At 34.1% G+C, this 20,282-nt stretch overlaps 1 protein-coding gene and 1 long non-coding RNA gene across 4 annotated transcripts; one reads left to right on the top strand and one right to left on the bottom strand.

The window, feature by feature from the left end:
• Positions 1-626: 626 nt before the first annotated feature.
• On the top strand, positions 627-3,176 carry LOC116412638 (uncharacterized). Its single transcript, XR_004223840.2, has 3 exons — positions 627-754; positions 2,066-2,116; positions 2,928-3,176. It is a non-coding gene; the product is annotated as an uncharacterized LOC116412638 (long non-coding RNA).
• On the bottom strand, positions 3,128-18,332 carry LOC113512460 (galectin-8-like). 3 transcript variants are annotated; one of them, XM_052900119.1, is made up of 8 exons: positions 18,189-18,203; positions 17,855-18,092; positions 7,758-7,867; positions 7,461-7,607; positions 6,748-6,967; positions 5,310-5,431; positions 4,251-4,455; positions 3,128-4,057 (listed from the first exon to the last, which is right to left on the bottom strand). In XM_052900119.1, exons 2-8 carry the CDS (start codon positions 17,957-17,959, stop codon positions 3,866-3,868), a joined length of 1,101 nt encoding a protein of 366 aa, XP_052756079.1. In that variant the 5' UTR covers positions 17,960-18,092; positions 18,189-18,203; the 3' UTR covers positions 3,128-3,865. The 3 variants fall into 3 exon arrangements, with proteins under 3 accessions (XP_052756079.1, XP_052756078.1, XP_052756077.1); XM_052900118.1 differs by having other exon boundaries at positions 17,855-18,332; XM_052900117.1 differs by lacking the exons at positions 17,855-18,092; positions 18,189-18,203 and adding an exon at positions 16,713-17,013.
• Between the last annotated feature and the right edge of the window lie 1,950 nt (positions 18,333-20,282).

Below are 20,282 nucleotides of genomic sequence, written 5' to 3' on the forward strand. Positions count from 1 at the left end.
AAAAATAAAACAAAAGATATCATTCTTAAATATATTTATTATTTTATTCAATAATACATTGATCTCTCAATTTCGTAATATTATTGCTGTGGAGTCTGGGCAATAAAAATGAGGATTTTCGACTTGATGACCGTTTATTTCGTGCTTATTTGAATTAAACAATAAATTATACCTGAATGTTGTGTAAGTTTGTTCTACCATTTTTCGTTCGCCCTTCTCGCATCTTTCCGTCTCATTCATATATTCAGCCCGGGAAGGGGTTTTAATCAAACGAAACGATTAGTTTGATTCATACTAATCGTTTAGAATTTATTCCATATTTATATTAAACACAAGTTTTTAACATTTCTGGAATATCTAGAATATATATAATCATAATTTCTAAAGTAGATCTCGTAATAGAGTCAATATTAATTATTTATAGTCGTAATTCCCACAAAAAAAAAAGAAGAAATATCAAATACAAAGCTAAAACTGTTCCACAAATAGTTTAGATGGCAGCCATTTGCATCCTACTTGACAGTATTTTTGTTAGTTAAGTTGGCACTATTGTGATTTCATCATTTAATTAAATATTGGCATGATGTTTTCTGACCAACTCCATAGATTAAAAGCTAGTACGGAAATCGGGCAAGACTGGTAGTAAAAAAAAAACAGCAGTTTCTTTATCTATTCCAATTTTAGTATATGTATCGCCGAATTAATTACAGTTCGATATTCGATAAACTTAAATATCACTGTCACGAAGCGTCAGGTCAGATTTTTAACATTGATAAAGACTGATTGTAAGGTTGCTGTTATACCTACCTAAGATTCCATTATAGCTTCTTTTATTTCTCATAATAACATCAAACTGTAACTATCACTAATATCAAATTCCTTTCTGTTCCTTTTTGATACCCTGTCTCATTTCATGTTTATTAAAGGCATAATAGGCAACATAATACCTTGGCATGTTTAAAAAAACCAGTTGTGATGGGTAGTAAAAAATTGCACATTATTTGTTATGAAACTGAATTTTCAGTATCTTTGGTACTACAGTACTATTTATTTTACCTAAAAGCGATGTAAAGATCTCCATATACACATAGATAATTCATCTGAATCAACTATTGAACAAATGTTATTGTTGCATATGTATAACAATTTAGGAACTAGCGCCAAACCCAAAGACTGAGCAATACCGTAAGATTGCATAAGTAAAGCATCCAGTACGGCAGCCAGGAGAAAAGGTATTGTTAGTAATGCGGACTACCAGTTCCATTGCTAGCAATATACCCTGTCAGTTCGACCTTCACGTGGAAATCATCGTGCTATTCCAGCTGTATTCGTCACAGGCTCACAAGCGGTATCGAATCCTTGAGTCTTAAGAGAAATTTTGCCTCACTCTGCGTGTTCTACCACCTGTACAATGGATTGTGCTCAGAGGAATTGTTCAATATGATGCCCACAGCTACTTTCTACCATCGTACGGCTCGCCATCGACAGGGAGTTCATCCTCATGTCCTATAGCGTCAATGGTCGCGTACTGCGCGGTTTCAGAAATGTTTCCTCCCACGAACACTCAGGTTGTGGAATGAGCTCCCTGCCGAGGTTTTCCCAAGAGACTACAGCATGGGGTCTTTCAAAGGGGGGATAAAGAGGTTTCTTCAGGGTCGGCAACGCACGCGTAATATCTCTGGTATTGCAGGTGTTCATAGGCTACGGTAACTACTTACCATAAGGTGGGCCGTATGCTTGTTTGCCACCTCAGTGGTATATAAAAAAACATGATGGGTTAACGAACCTGCTTTTTTATTCTCACTTATCATCCTTTACTGATGCCCGTGTGGGGAAGGAATTGTTAGAGATGGGGAGGTTTATCCTCATTACGAATTAAACGATAATTATCGTTTAATACGTCGTTACCAAAGAAACAGATCCGAAAACAAAAAAAAAAAAATTGAGTTACCAGGTGCCTAGGTTTCTAAAATCAAATAAACAGTAACAAATAATGGTTTACATAGCCATTTGCAGAGCGACAAAGGAATTAATATTATTATTAATCAGTATTATTTATTTTCAGTTGATAGCTACGGGCGCTATTTTTCAGGGGAAAGTGCATCTAATCCATTCAGTAAGTGATTAAAAGTAATTATGCTACGTAATACCCAGAGATTTGTATAATATACTAGGTAGTAATACGATTATTTTTGAAAATAATCAATTTGTCAGAAAGATCTCGTCAATCGATAATTAACTCGTAGGTATTACAAATTATCTATACTTATAATAAAGCTGTAGAGAAATCAATTCTGTACATAAAATATTATATATTTCCAAAAATAACTATCAGGGGATGATTAGTGATCGATACTGATGCCAAAAATGCAATCAGTAAATTTTTTGTCTGTCTGTCTGTATGTTCGTTATAGAAACAAAAACTACTCAACAGATTTTAACGAAACTTGGTACACAACAATTATTCTTCATACTCCTGGGCAGGTTATAGTATACTTTTCATCACGCTACGATCAATAGGAGCAGAACAGTGAAGGGAAATGTTAACGCTAGTTAATAATAAGGGAGAGACACAGATAACATTTTGTTTTAGAAACCAGATAAATAATAGAATGATGACATAGTCTCTCTAATCTACGATAATAACGACCTTCGTGGTGCAATGGCAGGAACGGTGCATGTTGGTTTGTGTAAATTAGATATGGGGTTCAATACTTGGCCGTATTAGAAAACGAACTTTATAAAATTGGCTCGATCTAGAGATACCGGTTTGTATCCCGGATGTTAACCCTTTTAGTGCCATTGATTTTTACTCATATCTACTTAAAAATGCCAAAGAAATCTTTGTCGTGTTGCTGTCATTTACCCTTGTTTCTAAAAAAACTGTATCTCCAAAAATTATCCAATTTTAATATTTTTTTTTACAGCAAGCTAAACAGCGACTAATTTCACGAGCGCTGTGACGCTCGTGGCACTTTTAGTTGCGATGCGCACGAGCGCAATGGCGCTCGTCGGCACTCAAAGGGTTAAATGTCTGGTTTCTTGTTATATTTTCCAAAATATAGATTATCTTAGGCTACAGGACCATGTAACTGGTGTAATTAATTTATTTTAATAATATGAAGACTCAAATTGACATTATCTTTATTAGTAAAGTATAAAATTAATATTGTAAATAGCTTTTTTTATATTAAACATAACAATTTAAGGTACATTATTGTGATAATCACAAAACAGTAAAGTATACCATTAAGATATCTACTTAATATAAGTACTTATACAAAAATGTTAAAAGTAAAATAACTTATTTAATAAAACGAAAATAGTCAAAAATTAAAACTATGAGAGAGTACATTTTGGTTTGAATAAAAATTGTATTATTATTGTACAGATTCAAATTTTACATATATACCTAATATTCTCTTTTTAATTTCATATAAGTAGTGGCAGTTATATTGGATTATAGTTTCAAACGAAGCTTCTCTCAAACTGAGATGAATTGAGGGCATGATGTTATTTGCTTATGCCGATTGTGTCTTATTAGTCTTTCTAATAGTAATATAAAATTCGGAGTTTTATGAAAGTTGAATATTACATCATTTTACACTTGAGTAAGCAATAATAGTCACTTCAATATGACGACTAATAAGTGTACAAGCGAATCATGTGAAGTCATGTCCTGTATAGGTATGCTCTAAGTTGATTGTGAGTGCTTATAATTATGCAATAGTAAAAACATACCTACTTATTATTTGTCAAACAGATTAAGGCGCAAATACATTGATAGCCATCAAAATTGAAGCTAAATCGTTACTGCCATACGGCAATTAAGTAATAACATGTTGACAGCAATAGACACTGCCGTTCATGGACGGGCGTTATCACCAATAGGTGAGCTCGTGGAGGGGCATATATATATTTGTTGTGGGTACAAGTCCCCACGCAGTCTCACAGCTTTGGCACCGGCAGGAGAGGCACGATACTCTAGTTCACCTATAAGTACATCGTCGGCATACACTGACCACTCGTTCGCTCCTCGAATGATGCGGAACGTAGTCTGAAAAATATTTGTACATTGAGTCCGTAAATACACATAAATTATTAATTAACGTATTTTTAGACATTCTGAATATTTTTTTTATGATTTGGTCTTGGGATGGCAAACAAGCCGATGGCCTATTTAATGGGCAGTCATAAATATTTCTTAAAAATAAACATTTTAGTATGTCAATTTAGTATTAAATACTCACAAATTGTGCGGGGATGAGTCGCGCCGTCCTTTGGCGTCGCTCGGGCCCCCATGCTCCAAGCCAAGCATTGAGCACGACGAGCTGGCGGTCGCGCTGTGCGTGATCGTGCGCACGAAGGTTGGTGTGCAAGAGCACGTTGGGGCGTGGCCACTCGCGCGCCACATCCACCAGATCGATGGCGAATGAGTGCAGCATTGGACGCAATCTGGAGTGATATTAGGATCTACTCACTTATTCAGTATCATATATTTCCGAGAACTAGGATGTTATGCATCTCATCTGATATAAAATAATATATTACAATAACAATAAACATGCCATTATTTACTAGTATATTACATTACCTGTGCTATATTAATATTAGAAGAGGGAAGATTTGATATAACGGATAAAAACAAAAACTACTCGACCGATTTTAAAAATTGTTTCACTTATAAAAAGTTGCCCTCAAATCTATATCCAAATCTCAAATCTATAATAAATTGTATTCCAGGTACTCGGTAATAATATAATAACTACATATATACACACACACATGTAAGTTCTAAATATATTTTTTGTAAACACAAATGTATATAGAAAAAACTCCCAGAACAATACATAAGAAAAATACTGTATGAGCAATGTGCAAATAATACAGTCGTAGCATTAGTTAATTTACATATTCTCAATTCTCACACATCATTTCATTATTGAAAATCAGTTAGTACTCTGTAAGCAAGAACACCACGAATATTTATTTATTGTTCATTATAATTTTCCTAACAATAATTTATGCGTAGAGTTATAATTTATTAACATCTTAATTTTTGTATACTCCAAACATTGATCCTTCGAGCCGGATCTGAACCAGTGACCTATGGATACTACCTAAATATATTTGCATTACAGAGGGATCAACCTCGTACCTATCCTACCTGTACCTGTTCTAAAAAAGTAGTGTTAGAGATTTTTAAATACTATTACTTGAATCGGAGTCTGTTATAAAATAAATTTAAATAATTGAATTTTATGTCTACTTACAAATAAAGTAAAAAAATATTAAAATCTATTACTTACTTTCCGCGAATAACAATTTGATGACCCTCGGGTATTCCTTTAGTTAAGGCAGCGATTATATTCGGCCTCCAATTCGGCTCGATACCCTCAACTGGCGCGTCCAAGGATACTCTAAAAGGCACCTGAAAAGGTTATCATTTTAATTAGTCAGTGGTATTTTTGTAGCAAAATGAATCTAGTAGCAAAATATATCCAACTCTTTACCTAAATTAGCTTCTTCCCGTTAAAACGTTTTAACTTCGCGTGACCGGGATAAATAGTAGCCTATGCCCTATGCCGTGTCCTATGGAATAAAGAAGGCTCTATCCCATATAGAAAGTTTATATTGGTAAACGCTGGTGAGAATAGGTTATATTGCTAATAATGGGGCTGTTAAATCCTAATACTAACAGTTTCTTTCCCCGGCAGAAAGATACTGGCGTACTATTACTACACTAGCCAGGCAACTTGTTATGAAATAGCCTTTTAATTCCAGCTCCAATTTACTCACTTGTATTTGTTTACTTATTATATTTGGAGGGAGAAGGATTGTTAGTAATGGGGTCGGTAATCCTCATTGCTAGCAATACACCTTGTCAGGCCAACCTCCACGCGATTTTCCATGGAAACCATCGTGTTTTATTCTTATATAATTCGTCACCAATGGGCCAATTGACCTGGTTTCATTCTCATCTATCGCTGTTCACTGGTGCCCCCTTAGCGATTGCCGATAGCGCAGGCGGGGTTACTATTATATTATTATCCATTAAAATACCTATTGTGCTTTGTACCTTTAGTCGCATATTTCTTTTTTAATGGATGAAAATGGATTGGTACCCCGCCCGCGCTATTGGTATACACCGACGAGGCACCAGTGGAAGATGATAGGTGAGAATGAATGCAGGTTAGTTGGCCCACCATGATGAATTCGACAAGAATTAAACATGATGGTTTCCAGGGGGAACCACGTGGAGGTCAACCTGAGAGGGTATATTGCCAGTAATGGGGCTATTAGACCCCATTACTAACAATCCCTTTATTAGCACATTCTAGGTTTTACCAGAGGGAGACTTTGTACAAAAGTCGATTGCTTGGGTACCTCTGTCCCATTCGTGTTTCAACCGTGAAGCAGTTGTGTTTGCATGGCTGTGTTTCGGTTTGAAGGGTGGGATATGGCGTGAATTTACTGGGTACAGAGGAATAACACCTGAGTCCTCAGGAATGGCAACGCATGGGGGGTATCATGGGCGAAACAGTATACTCTGTTATGTCCATGGTACTGCTCATGTCTATAGGCGACGGATACCACTTTCCATCAGGTGGGCCGTCAGCTTGTTTGCCATTCTAAGTTCTATAAAAAAAAAAAAAAAAACATTCTAGGTTATAAAAGTTATTATATTTTCATTCGGCCACTACACAGAAAAGATTGATGCTTGGAGCACAAAATAAGCTTTCATACCTCTGCAGGTGGCGGTGCTAAGGTGGGGTATATTTCAGTCTTATTGATGTTTAATGCAGCATCTCGAACGCCTGTTACTTGGACCCATACGGCTGCTAGTGCACTAGGGTTCCTGTGCGCAAAACTGCAATAATGTTCTCCGTCAACTGCCCACAAAGTTTCTTTTTCGTCAACTACTACTTCTATTGTGAACGGACGATCTAGTTTGAAAGGAAATATTCTGAAATAAAGTTAAATAGAAATTAAAAGCAGTAGACAATATTAAATTATGAATTTCGTAGAATTCGCTATCAGGAACTCGTATAAATTTACTGAGAAACTGGTAATTATCATAGGATATCCAATCTCTAAAATATGAAGATCCTTATTCTTTCTAATATCATAAATATGAAAGTATGTTTGTTTTTTATTTCTTTGTGCCCTCTTGGCTACTTTTATCCCGGTTAATCGACATATACTGGTTACGCAAAGAAGTCACGGGAGAAAGTAAGTAAAAAATGTTGTTAATTTATTAATATATTTTTAATTTTAAATAGTGGCCTGTAAATATCCCTCGAAATCATTACATACATATTTAATATATAAAATAAAATTTAAATATAAAAGAAAATTTTGCTGTTTGTTGAATTGGGGGTTTGGATTGTCTAATTTATCAAACTGGGTTTTGCAAATCCGAAATTGGGGTGCTTACAGGGCAAAGATTTAACATATACCTAAACGCCGTGGTTTCCTCAGGTCCCCATTTGTTTCGGTAACGTGTATTTCTGACAACGTAGCATTGTGGAAGGCGAACATTGAAGTGAACAGCTATGTCACTCTGGACAGAGTCAACGTCTCCACAACCAATGTTCACTGCAAACCTGTTGATGGATTATTATAGATATATTTTTTAAATTATAAATAACAGTTTTTTTCCAGAGTAAAGTTATTCTAGGTTAATTTTAGGTAGGTTGAAGTACATTTTTTTGTGGATTCTTAAACTAAAATTAAAAATATAGATATATATTAACCATGGCAGATCTTCGCTTAGTGTTCCAGTGCAAACAATGTGTGATCCAATGGATAACGGCTCACTCAGTTTCTGGGTAAACTTCACATCACGAGCTTCTGCCAATTGCGTCTGAAACATCCAGGGAATATTAGAGATTTTTATGTAATAAGGGTTTTTTTTTTAAAATTGCAGTAATTTTTTGTCATACGACATCATCTATTCAATCTCTTTTACTCGGTCGCTAGTTTTTTTTGTGGTATGAAAATGGAATGGTAGCTGCCTGCGGTATTGATATGCTCAGGCGGGATGTCGACGAGTGATGAAATCAGGTCAATTGACCTGCAGTGGTTTCTAAGGATCATGTAGAGGTCAATCACCTATATCAGGACTATAATCTCTGTTACTAACAAACATTTCCCTTTGCTTTTAGATATTAGTCGTGTGTGCGTATTTTCATTGTTTCGATTCCTGATTCTGTTATTTAACCAGGAGTAGGCACCTATATTTAGATTTGATATTTTACTGGCCCAGTATACACATAGGTAAGGCGGCCAGACCGAGTTTCATAATCGATAGTGTAAGAGCAAATTGATTTGAAATAAGAATAGTGTTGGCGTGATAAAACGCGTTTCATTTTGCTCCAAGAAATACAGCGACTTCATTCGCGTCGAACCACAAACTAGCTTTTACCCGCAACTTTGTCTGTGAAACAGGAATATGTTCAGTGACCAGGAAAAAGTAGTTTTCTCCATCTCATACAATATTTTACACCAAATTTCAGAATGATTGGTTAAGGCGCCTATTGGTTTGTTACCTAATGAAACAAACAAATAAACTCACTTTTACATTTATAATATTAATAATGACGATATTTTAGATAATACATTGAAAAGAGTTGATTTTAAAAGAAATAATCTGCTCGAAGAGAAGAGGCGAATTTTACTTGATTTTGAGAAGCGATTTTTGTTTTGAAAAAATGGATGGTTTTAATCGTTACAAAATTTATATGGGATCAACACGAAAGTAAACCCTGTATTTAATAATAATTATCAAAATGGCTACATTAGCGAGTAACATAACTATACAGATGAATTGAGAATCTTTTTGGAAGACGGTTGAAAATGAGAATGAAGATACCTATCTTCATTCTCATTTTCACTAATCTTTGATGGGTATAAGATGTCCAGCACAAGAGTCTAGATAACTATCTAGATTCTTTACAAATGATCAACTGACCAAGATTGTACCTGTATTTTTTTTTGATGGGTGAAAATGGTATAGCAACCTCGCCTGCGCTGAGATACGCTTGCGGAGCATCAGTGAAGGGTGATCGATGAGAATAAAAACAGGCCAGTTAGCCCATCATGATGAATTCATCAGGAATTAACCATGATAGTTTCCAGGGAGAAACGCGAGGAGGTCGACCTGGTTGGATATATTGCTAGCAATGGGATTCTCAATCTCCATTACTAACGATCTCTTTCCCCCATTGTGTATTTGTGAACTGCTAGTAAAAGAAGTAGAAGGTGCTCAGAATCAGACGAGATGTAATTAAATAATTATACGTAAGAATATAAGCTTAAGCATTCCCCATAAGAGATCTGGCATGAAAATAAATAGAATCTAACAAAATCAATCAGCATTTCACTGCACGAATTCCTTTGACCGTTTTAATAGAACATGAGGTCATCTTTTATGATTGATGTTGCAACAAAGTGGCACCTGCCTTCCCGTGTGTAGAATATAAATGTACTGTCATATGTACCTTATAACTTATAAACCAAACTGCCTAATTTAAGTATAGAGCTCAGCATGAATATTGTATTGAATGACAAATTGGATATGACATGAGTCATAATAAGAATTAGATGTAAAATGGCCAAAGGAGCGTCCGAAACGCATTATTAAGGTTCCGTAGGTGCGGAGACAAACTTTATGTATAAACTGTTTAAATACAAATTGTTATAATAAAACTGCAGTTAAATACATAGATATGTATATTACGTAATGTATTGGAGATTCTTCCATAAATCTATTTACATATGCTATAACTACTAAAGCTCTATTACGAGTATGCCGACGTAAAAAGGTCGCGTGTCGAAAACCATCAACAGTTCACCCAACAACGCCTATTCTTGAGTAATTCTTGTTAAATCAATACTACGCGGAATTACAAATTTTCGTATGTATAGGTAAAGTACAGTATGAGGACCTAGATGCATTTAAAATGGACTGGCTTGAGGTGGTGCAGAACAGGAAGTTTTTGAAGGAGACCTTTACCTAAAAGTGGGACAGCATGGGTTAATTATAGAATCGATAAGTAAGATACATGGGAAACCCGGTTAGTTTCATACAAACAGAAGTACAATTTACCCATTCTCAATGTCCGACAAAGCAATTAGACGTGTAATCAAAGTTTCTTGTTTAACACACCGCTAATATATTATCTAGCGCAAGTTAGCTATACCTACCTACTAACACAACCTTGCTGTGGTCCAGATGATATAATAGTTGTAGATATCTAAGCCAGTAGACTAAAATAGATACCTACTTTTAATCACATCTCATGTTGTTTAATATGAAAACGCGGAAATTGTTGATTTGACTGGGTTTCTCGCTACTGCTACCTACTTCGAAGTAGCAATGACATCAGACGAACTTGGCTTTCGTTCTGAAAATAAAATACGTCGGTGGACTGTATATTGGATGAAATCATAATAACGCAAAACGCAAACTACCTAGTTATATGTATTTACTTATTCACTACTTGTAAGGCGAGAGCCCAATAGAGTTGTCAACTTTTTTATTAACCTGAAAAGACAACCTTAAAAATATGAGATTCTCACAAGATACACAATCTTCACTGTATTTTTTAGATTCTGTTTTATTTAAAGCAATATTTTCTTACAGACTACTGCAAAAAACAACAAAACATTTATGTTTTAACATGTAACATCCATCAGGATTTTCGTAAATACGAGATATACTCTCGAGTATATATCTCCCGGTAGAACATTGAAATTTATATAGGAAATACGCCCATATTACTATATATATATATATATATATATATATATATATATATATATATATATATATATATATATATATCCCGTGAAAACGTTAAAGCCTAATAAGTTTTTGCTCTGCAACTCATTGTCAAACAAGCACGCGGCCCGTCTGATGGTAAATGGGGTTACAGTTATGGACACATGTAACAAGATAGATTTCACGCACGTGTTAAATTTCGATGAAACCTCATTCAGTGGCGGACTAACCCGTCACAGGCCCATCGCGGCAAAGCTGAATAAGACCCTTAGTTTAAGAATACGATGAAATTTTACGTATTTTCTATTCAGTACACATTTGTATGTATAAGTGTTTATATTTATTTAGTTAAAATGTTGCATGTAAAATGTAAATAAGACGTAAATAAACATACGTAGAATAAGGATATTGATAAGGAAAATGAAGGCTTTGGCCCCCAGGATTAGAGGCCCGGGGCAAGCCGCCCTTTCCGTCCTCCTCTTAGTTCACCATTGACTTTATTACGACCCTTTTTTAAGAACCTCATATTGTAGTCTCTAGGGGGAATCTTATAAATTATAACCAATATATACAACGACTAAAGCTATTAATTGTGAAAAAAATTAATAAACTCGGTGCCGAATTAACAAATATATCTTTACACACAAAAAATAGGTATTGATAATATGATACTGATATATATTGATATATTGTCGTCTTTTCTGAAGTCGGAAAATGGTAACCAATTTTGATAGTTACTACTTTGTTGATTCTGACAAAAACGATCCTTTATTTATTAATACGAATACATAGCGATCCGCTACTGGTACTTATAAATTTTATTTAAAATAATATAGATTCTATGTTACTCGTTGACAATGCAGCTTTCTATAGGTGAAAGATGTTTAAAATTGGTTAAGAACTTTTGGAGTTTTTTTATTATAAACAAAAAATAAAACCTTTCCTTTTTATTCTAAATACTAGCAACTCGCCCCGGCTTCGCAAGGGTGCAAGATTTATTTGTATCTCTTTTAGACTGTTCAACACATTTTAGTAAGGCTGGTATTTTGTCGTATGTTATTGTACTGCACCATTATGATTTAAAAATGGAAGAACATCTAAACTCAGAAAATTTAACTCTTTATAATATTAGTGTAGATTAGTTTAGATGTAGTCGTGCTAGGTATTGCTAACTAAAATTCAAAATTAAAAAAAAATCTCTGATACATTATTGAAACTAATTTAATAATAATTCGTAGAGACTGATTGAAACACTAATAACCTGTACAAATATTATTTATTACCCCTAGATAAGTCACACACGAGTCCAACTTCGGAATAAGACGCTGGCAGGGTTGCTGGATTTTTACCTAAACATTAAATATTTTTTTCTCCAAATTGATGTGTTATTATATAATTTTTTACCTTCGTTCATATATACGTTTATACTGTTTACAAATGTTAAAACTTTAAAAAAATACCCAAAATTCTCCAAAAATATTTTACTTTCTCCAAATTTTTTTCTAAAATTCGCAATAATTTTTTTTAATAATTTACACTAAATTGCAAGATTAAAAACCCAACCTGGCAACGCTGGATGCTGGGCCTAGTATTTTTTGTGTTGGACGGCGTTGTCCCGTTTTACTCCATGCACGCGGTAGCTATAATATATCTAACGATACATTTATCACTTGTTTAAGGGGTCAGACCTTTATAGGTTGATTTAATTGATACTAGGTGTGAACTAGCCGCGCCTGATGTAATTTGTCGATTGACTCATGACCTAGAAAATATAGAATACAAAAAGGACAACTATCCTTATTATTGTAAATGCACTTTATACGATAAGAAAGAGATTGTTAATAGTATGGTATAACAGCCCTATTGCTAGCAATATACCAGATCTGGTCGACCTCTACGTGATTCCCCCTGAAACATCGTGATTAATTCTTGTCGAATTCTTCACGACGGGCAAACTGACCTGTCTTTATTCTCTCTCTCACTGGTACCTCGAAAATGTAGGCGGGGTTACCATTTTATTTTTAGCCATTAAAAAGAATGTATTTTATAAGTTTAATAATTGAAAATATTTATTTTAATGGGTGAGTGAATTTATCGGTATATATTGGCGCGGAAGTGAGAGATGATAGCTAATGATAAAAGCAGGTTAGTTAGCTCACGTTGAATTCCACATCGTGATGAGTTAATTCTTAACCACGATGTTTCCCATGGGGAGCCGCTAATATATATAATGAAACTAAGTTTACTGCAAACCTATTTTTGCACAGTTTGATCCGCTAAAAATCTAACTCTGTTCCCAAATTTATCAACAGAAACAGTAGGTACCTAACTTGGTGGGTTAAAAATAAATAATCCACATACATAAGATGAAGGATCGTCCTGAGTTCAATGTCAAGCAGATAGGCAAGCAAGATGGAGCAAGTTTTATTATTTTCAATCAACTTTAAAAAGGAGGAAATTCTTATTTCAACTGTATTTTTTCTGTACTTATATAGTACACAAGCATTACTTTTGCCAATTATAATTTCATTTGATGATATTAATTGGAAAGGTAAATCTGTATCCTTGACTCACGTCTCAGTTCCTTATATTTTTTCACAACTGAAGTCAGTAAGTACGTATGTTTAGAAAAAGCTTGAACTTTTTATTATTTATTACATGAAAGAAAAAAGACTTAAATATAATAAAATAAATTACTTATTATGTATTCCATGCTCAGAAGCTGCATCTTTTGTTAGGTATGTAAATAGGCACGTTATATAAATGAAAATCCTTAAGATGTTCATCAATCCATCAACATGCTATAAATATGTCCATGTATTATATTTTTATTATTTTTTTCTTAATATGAGTTATATTTGAATACTTAAGTATATAATATGACACAGTGAGCGAGAAAATTATAAAAAAAAAAAATACTGTATAATTTTGACGTTACGAAATTAAATTTAAAGTACGTAACTGAGGTATATTATAAATATAGTTCTTATTAGTCCTTGGAATAAAGATTTCACTGTAATAATAAATTGAAGTTTTATTTTTAGAGATACGTAGAGGCTGGTGCTTTTAAATTTACTAATGGTTTTTAATATTATAGGGTCACGAATGGTTCTTCATTACAGTTCTATATTACTGACATAACGAGTACTTTGGATCTACTTTGACCCTGAAATCTTTGAAGTCAAAGTGCGTTGCTATCGGTATACAATACGCAGTGGTATATATATGGTAGGATTATATTTTTATTTTTTGAATCATATTTAAAAATTAGTTTAAATGTATAGATTATTAGTTGTGATACTATTTTCTAAGTTAGTTATTTACATACATACATACATATCTGTAGACCTCATTCGCTTCTTCCACATTCATCAATCTTGTACGCTCGTCGGTTACGGGTACTTTTAATTTGGCCCTTCTTCAGCACGTCGCCTATTTGGTCGACATACGTCCGTCTAGGGCGGCCCCTACCGACATCTCCATTCATTCTTGTTAAGTTAGTTATTTATTTTTAGTTCAATTTGTTTTATATATTACGAGTACTGTTTGAGTTTCAAGATACTCATCGTTTGTGCAGGCCTTTGTCTTATATATAATACATATACTGTAATTAAGTAATCCTAAGATTTACTTCATTAAGATACAAGATAAAAATCTTATCGCTAACGTGATAATTAAAAATAAATCTACTATTAGTAGTATAACTGAGGTAGGTAGTTAGTTACTTATCCAGCTACTTGTAGTTAACTATGCTGCTACAATTATTATCGAAACTCAAAAATAAGCATACAAACCACTTATATTTTTTTCTACGTATTTCTACTAAAATAAGCAAGTGAAATATTAAAAAGTGAATATTTGATAAGTTTTCAATTATACTTAAACGGCTGAATGGATTCGTTTAAAATTTGGTACACAGACAATTCTAGCTAAAAATATATTTTATTCAAATTAAATTTCAGCTAATTATAACTAAAATAGAACTCTCCGTATGGGGGAGACCTATATTAGTAGTGACAAATTTTTAATGGGTGAAAATGGAATGGTAACCTCGCCCGCGCTATCGGTATACATCGAAGAGGTACCAGTGGAAGATAATAGTTGAGAATAAATGCAGGTCAGTTGGCCCACCGTAACGAATTTAACAATTAATCAATCACGATGGTTTCCAGGGGGAACCACGTGGAGGTCGACCTGAGAGGGTATATTGCTAGCAACGGGGTTATTAGACTTCATTAGTAACAATCCCTTTCCCCCAGTAGTGGCTAGTAGACAGTTAAAGGCTGATATGATGATGATAACTAAAATAAATTTCAACACATTTTTTTTTTAATGGATGATAATGGAATGGTAACCCCGCCTGTGCTATCGGTATACACTGTAGGGGCACCAGTGAGAGATCATAGGTGAAGATGAAGCAGGTCAGTTAGCCCACCGTGATGAATCTAACAATTAATCAATCACGATGGTTTCCAGGGGCAACCACGTGGATACAACCTGATAACAATGGGGGGAAGGGATTGTTAGCAATGGAGTTTGACAGCCTCATTAGCTCAGCAATATGCCCTATCAGGTCAACCTCCGCGTGGTTCCCCCTGGAAACCATCGCGAACAATTCTCGTTAAATTCGTCACGATGGGCTAATTGACCTGTTTCATCCTCGTCTATCATCCTTCACTGGTGCCCTATCAGCGTATACCGATAGCGCGGGTGGGGTTACTATTTCATTATCACCTATAAAAAAAAACCTGATAACAATTGTTAACAATCCCTTTCCCCCAAACAACCATTGTTAACAATCCCTTTCCCCCATTCAACCGAATTGAATACCCCTTTCTTTTTGAAGTCAATTGATTATAGTGGTTCAGTCAGCACATTTGCTTGTTACTTTATCTTTTCGAAAGATTATACTTTAATTGTTCCAACCTTAAAACAGTTGTGTTTGCATGACTGTATTTTGGTTTGAAGGGTGAGATATGGCAGTAAATTTACAGGGTATAGAGGTACCTCAGTCCTCAAAAAGTCCCGTTCATGTCTATAGGCGACGGGAACCATTTTCCATCAGGTGAGCCGTTAGCTTGATTGCCATTCTAAGTTGCATAAAACAAGATACATCAACGGACAGCCGAAACCACTGACTCTTGAAAATTTGCAAATAGAATCTTTGTATAGCGTAAGTAAATAATAGAAAAGAATTTTGAAAATGGAATCTCATTAGTTTTAGAGTTAGACATGCGATTTTTTATAGAACAAGAAATCGAATTCCACACGTGAGCAAAGCCGCGCGCAGAAACTAGTAACCTAATAATTTAATTTCATATTTTCACGGAATCATTATTTTATGATCATCTTAAACTAAATTTATAATAATTTTGACTTAATTCTATTATTAATTCAGTTTATTGGTCTGTTATGTTTGGTGACCGTTTATCAAAATAGTTACCAGCTTAAGTAGTCTATGTATGCAGCAAGATTAGGGCTTTGTATACATAGTCACCCTGAATTTTTTAAAGGAGCCCATCAAACTGATTACTACATCGATGAGGGGCATTTTAATTAAATTACATCTTACAGAGACACTGATAAACAATATATGTAGTACCTACGAAATAACGAAAAGTTTTTCTAACCGGGGATGCATAAAGGGCGAGTGGCACCCCGGCGCGGCGTTGGAATCCCATGGGATGCAACCTGTTTTTTTTTCATGCCCTCGAAAACGCAAGTATTATTTGGTCTAAATTATAAATAAGTAGGTACGTATGTATTAATTTATGAGTAATTCATGAATATATTTATTGCGTTTTGCTAATCCAACAATATAATATTATCAATGAATACAAGGAAAAGCAACGATGAGGTAAGTGCTAAGTACATAAATTATGCTTAAAACTATTTTATTACGTAGTACGTTGTAATTTAGAATTACCAAGGTGACGGGAGCAGTTTCTTCTTCATTAACGCTAGAGTCCGAGGTGTGTGAGCGGCAAAATAAACGGCGACAAAACGCACCACAACTGCATGATCTATCACCACAAACCATATTAAAAATAATGGACCACACGAAACTCGCTGATAAAATGAGTAGTACGACTACCAACTACTCAAATTAGCGACACTACGGGAACGCATTCTCACTAAAATATCCGCTCAGACGGCCAAACGTTTACACTATGATATTAACACTGAGTTGTGTGGTTGTCCGTAGATAGCTGGCTACCTACGTTCGCAGCGGTTCGTTTTTTATCGGTGCTCTCTTACCTACTGTTGTTAGTGTGTTTACTTTCTGTGGCGGGCTCAAACTTATGGCTAGAGATTTCGTGATTATAATGTAGGTCCTAGGTAGAGTAATGCACTCATATTTTTTAGTTGCAGTATTTTTCGTTATCACAGCATAGATTATTTTGTTGTAATATATGCACTTATTACCCCTTGGTTGTAATAAGCAAAATCCACTTTTTGTTTAGTATTTATATTATTTTACTATGTCAAAATAGCGACATCTGTTTTAAAATGTTTGCACTAGTAGGTTAATTCTAAAAACAGATGGCGCTACGGAATAAGTTCACAAAAAAAATCTTATTCTGACTGACTGTAACCCCTTACCATTGCTATTGATTGACGTTTATTACTTTGACAATTACAGTTTGCCAACCCTATTATTTTTAATATTATAGTAATTAATTCAACACATACCTACATCATCATGAGACACAAGTTACTTTTGTCAATTCGGTACTTACTATATCTATATCAAAAACATACACAATAAATAAATAAAAAATTGAGTTTTGGCTATTTATAAAAAAAGTAAATATGATGGTATTCACTACTTATTCAAATTGAAAATAATTTATTGACTTGGAGGATTTCGTACCTAGTTTAACATTGATACCTACTCAGGGATATTGTATCCAGTTCCTTGAATAATTATTTATTGAAATTCTACAAATGGTATGTATCTACTTAATTATTGGCTAAAAAATGTTGTCAAAAATGAGTCACAACACTGATAATAAAGGTAGATCCTATCTCATTACTATTGAAAATAATAACAATAAAATTTCTAACCTCAAATTCCAAAGCATCTTCGGCAAAATCAAATTCTATAAATTCCCTTGGTATTTGACCGTCTTCGACTCCATAATCCATTTTAACACAACTCACACATGTCATCACTATTAAAATTTATACAAATATACACAAACAGTTAACACCTATATTATTATTGACAACTTGTTTTGGTGTATTTTAATTATTATTTAGGAAAGAATCTTAGACCGAATGTAGAGTGAAGTATTTGTATGCCCTGAAACATTGCATAATATATGAATGAACAGTTTACTGCAATGCAGCTAAATAATAGTAGTAACGGTACGCATGTACCGTAAAAGCAAATTATTACTTTCACTTTTTTGCTTAGGTACACAATTGACAGTTCCACTGATAAACTGCTGACACTGGTAGTGGGTTGCCCTGGCACATTTATATGACGTAACAACATTGTTTGTTTATAAGCGCAAGCTACTTTAAACCATCCGATCCGATTCTAATTACAATACTAATAAAAAATAGTGTTAAGCAAAAAATGTTATTTATGTACAAGACCAATTTGTTAATCATCGTGATCTTGTTATTATTTCATATTCAATGAATATTTTACATTTATTATGTTCGAGATAAGAAAATTTGTATTCACAGATTAAGATATCTCATGATTAGCTCGATTAATTGTGATAAAAAAGACGCACATTTTTTAATCGGTCTGATTCGACTATAACATTTAAAATTTTAAATCCGTTCAACTATTTTACTTACGACGTGATGTAACAAACAAATATCAATTCTAAAGTGTCAAATTTAGCTATTATATTGGTACATAGAATTCTTTATTAAAAATATATATTTATAATTATTTAGTAAAGTATCATTATTATCATCAATATACCTAATATATTAATATTGTGGGGAAAGGGATTGTTAGTAATGGAGACTAAGAATCCCATTACTAGCAATATATCCAACCATGTCGACCTCCTCGCGGTTCCCCCTGGAAACTATCATGGTTAATTCCTGATGAATTCATCATGATGGGCTAACTGGCCTGTTTTCATTCTCAGCTATCACCCTTCACTGGTGCTCCGCCAGCGTATCCCGTTAACGCAGGCGGAGTTAACATTCCATTCTCACCCATCAAAAAAAAATTGATAATATAATACCTATAATATTTTGTAGATTCGACGTCAAATTGTCGCATTAAGTGTCACAATGCCTATGAATGCATGCTCCAGAGGAAAAATCCTTTTTGTAAGAATATACAAAAACAATTACTCATGTCAGATGATCAGATGGCTGAAATTGTCTATTTCCCTACGATATATCTAAAGATAAATCGGATGTTACAGAATAGAGATGTTCAGTCCACTCTAAGTTGTTCAATAAGTTACGTCAAACGCTTTATCATCTTATTCATAAAAATTTAAATCTACAAATCTATTTTAACTATTACACTGCTTTTTTACTTTAATTCAAATTGGGAATTTAGTGCAAAAGAAGGACAAAACCGTTCAATAGCTAAAATAGGTTTATAAAAGGTTTTACGTTTTTATGTATAAGGGATTAATGTGCAATCAACGTGATCATCACACCCTTCTGGATGAAGGGTTGGTGAGGGTCTTGGGGCGGACTCCTTTACCCCGGCTTCAACTCCGGGGGCTACTTTTAAACGGTGTGGTTATTTGCTTGAAAGTTGGTGTCAGTTTGATGTTGAGCCCTCTTCTTTCTTAATGTGTGTATGTATATATGTATATTAACGAAGGAGGCATAGAAACTCCTAACACTAGAGGGCGATACCGTCGCAGGAGTAGTAGTGAGAAATGTGCGCAATGAACTATCGTAACTAAACACCTCCATTTCTTCGTAAATGAAACCAAAAGTTATTATAAAAAATATCTATAAACAATTAATTAAAATACTCAAAACTCAAAATGGAAAAAATCTTGTGACAATGTTTAAGATGTAGAAGCACGGTAAATCAAAATATATATTTTAAGAATAAGAATTAATTTACCTATATAAATGGTAACTGAACTACACATTTCGCCTTATCTAAAGGCGATTCCCAATCAATTATGTATGGAATGCTTTATTATATAAAGTACGATTCCCAACTAGTGGAATTTGAAGCTTTTTCGTTTGGCTCAGGCTTTAAACATCGCACTCTTTGGGTAGTTCAACAGGTCGTTTTTTCCCTTTTGAACATAAGTCTCATCAACCCATATTTCGTTACAAAGTATGATTGGTACGATCCTAAACCACCTGCATTTAGCGACTCTTATTACTGTCTTATGTACGTCCAATGTTCTATGGATTTGTTATAATCTACTAGAGTCGATTCTGAAGTGCCGTTTTTCTAAATCTACCTCTAAATTAAAATTTTAATTTGATATTACAACACAATCTTTATTCTAAGGTCCACATGAACTAAATTTCTAATTAG

This window comes from Galleria mellonella, unplaced genomic scaffold (assembly GCF_026898425.1).
Source record: "Galleria mellonella isolate WM207_F2 unplaced genomic scaffold, CSIRO_AGI_GalMel_v1 utg64, whole genome shotgun sequence".
NCBI lineage: Eukaryota > Metazoa > Arthropoda > Insecta > Lepidoptera > Pyralidae > Galleria > Galleria mellonella.

What these genes read in the sequence shown, in the direction of transcription:
- LOC113512460 (XM_052900117.1), bottom strand. Translation starts at nt 16,826, where the DNA reads ATGGTTTGTGGTGATAGATCATGCAGTTGTGGTGCGTTTTGTCGCCGT. An exon ending in CTAAGCGAAGATCTGCCATG is followed by an intron (nt 7,608 to 7,757) that starts GTTAATATATAT and finishes ATCCATCAACAG; the next exon opens with GTTTGCAGTGAACATTGGTT. An exon ending in TAGCACCGCCACCTGCAGAG is followed by an intron (nt 5,432 to 6,747) that starts GTATGAAAGCTT and finishes TAACCTTTTCAG; the next exon opens with GTGCCTTTTAGAGTATCCTT.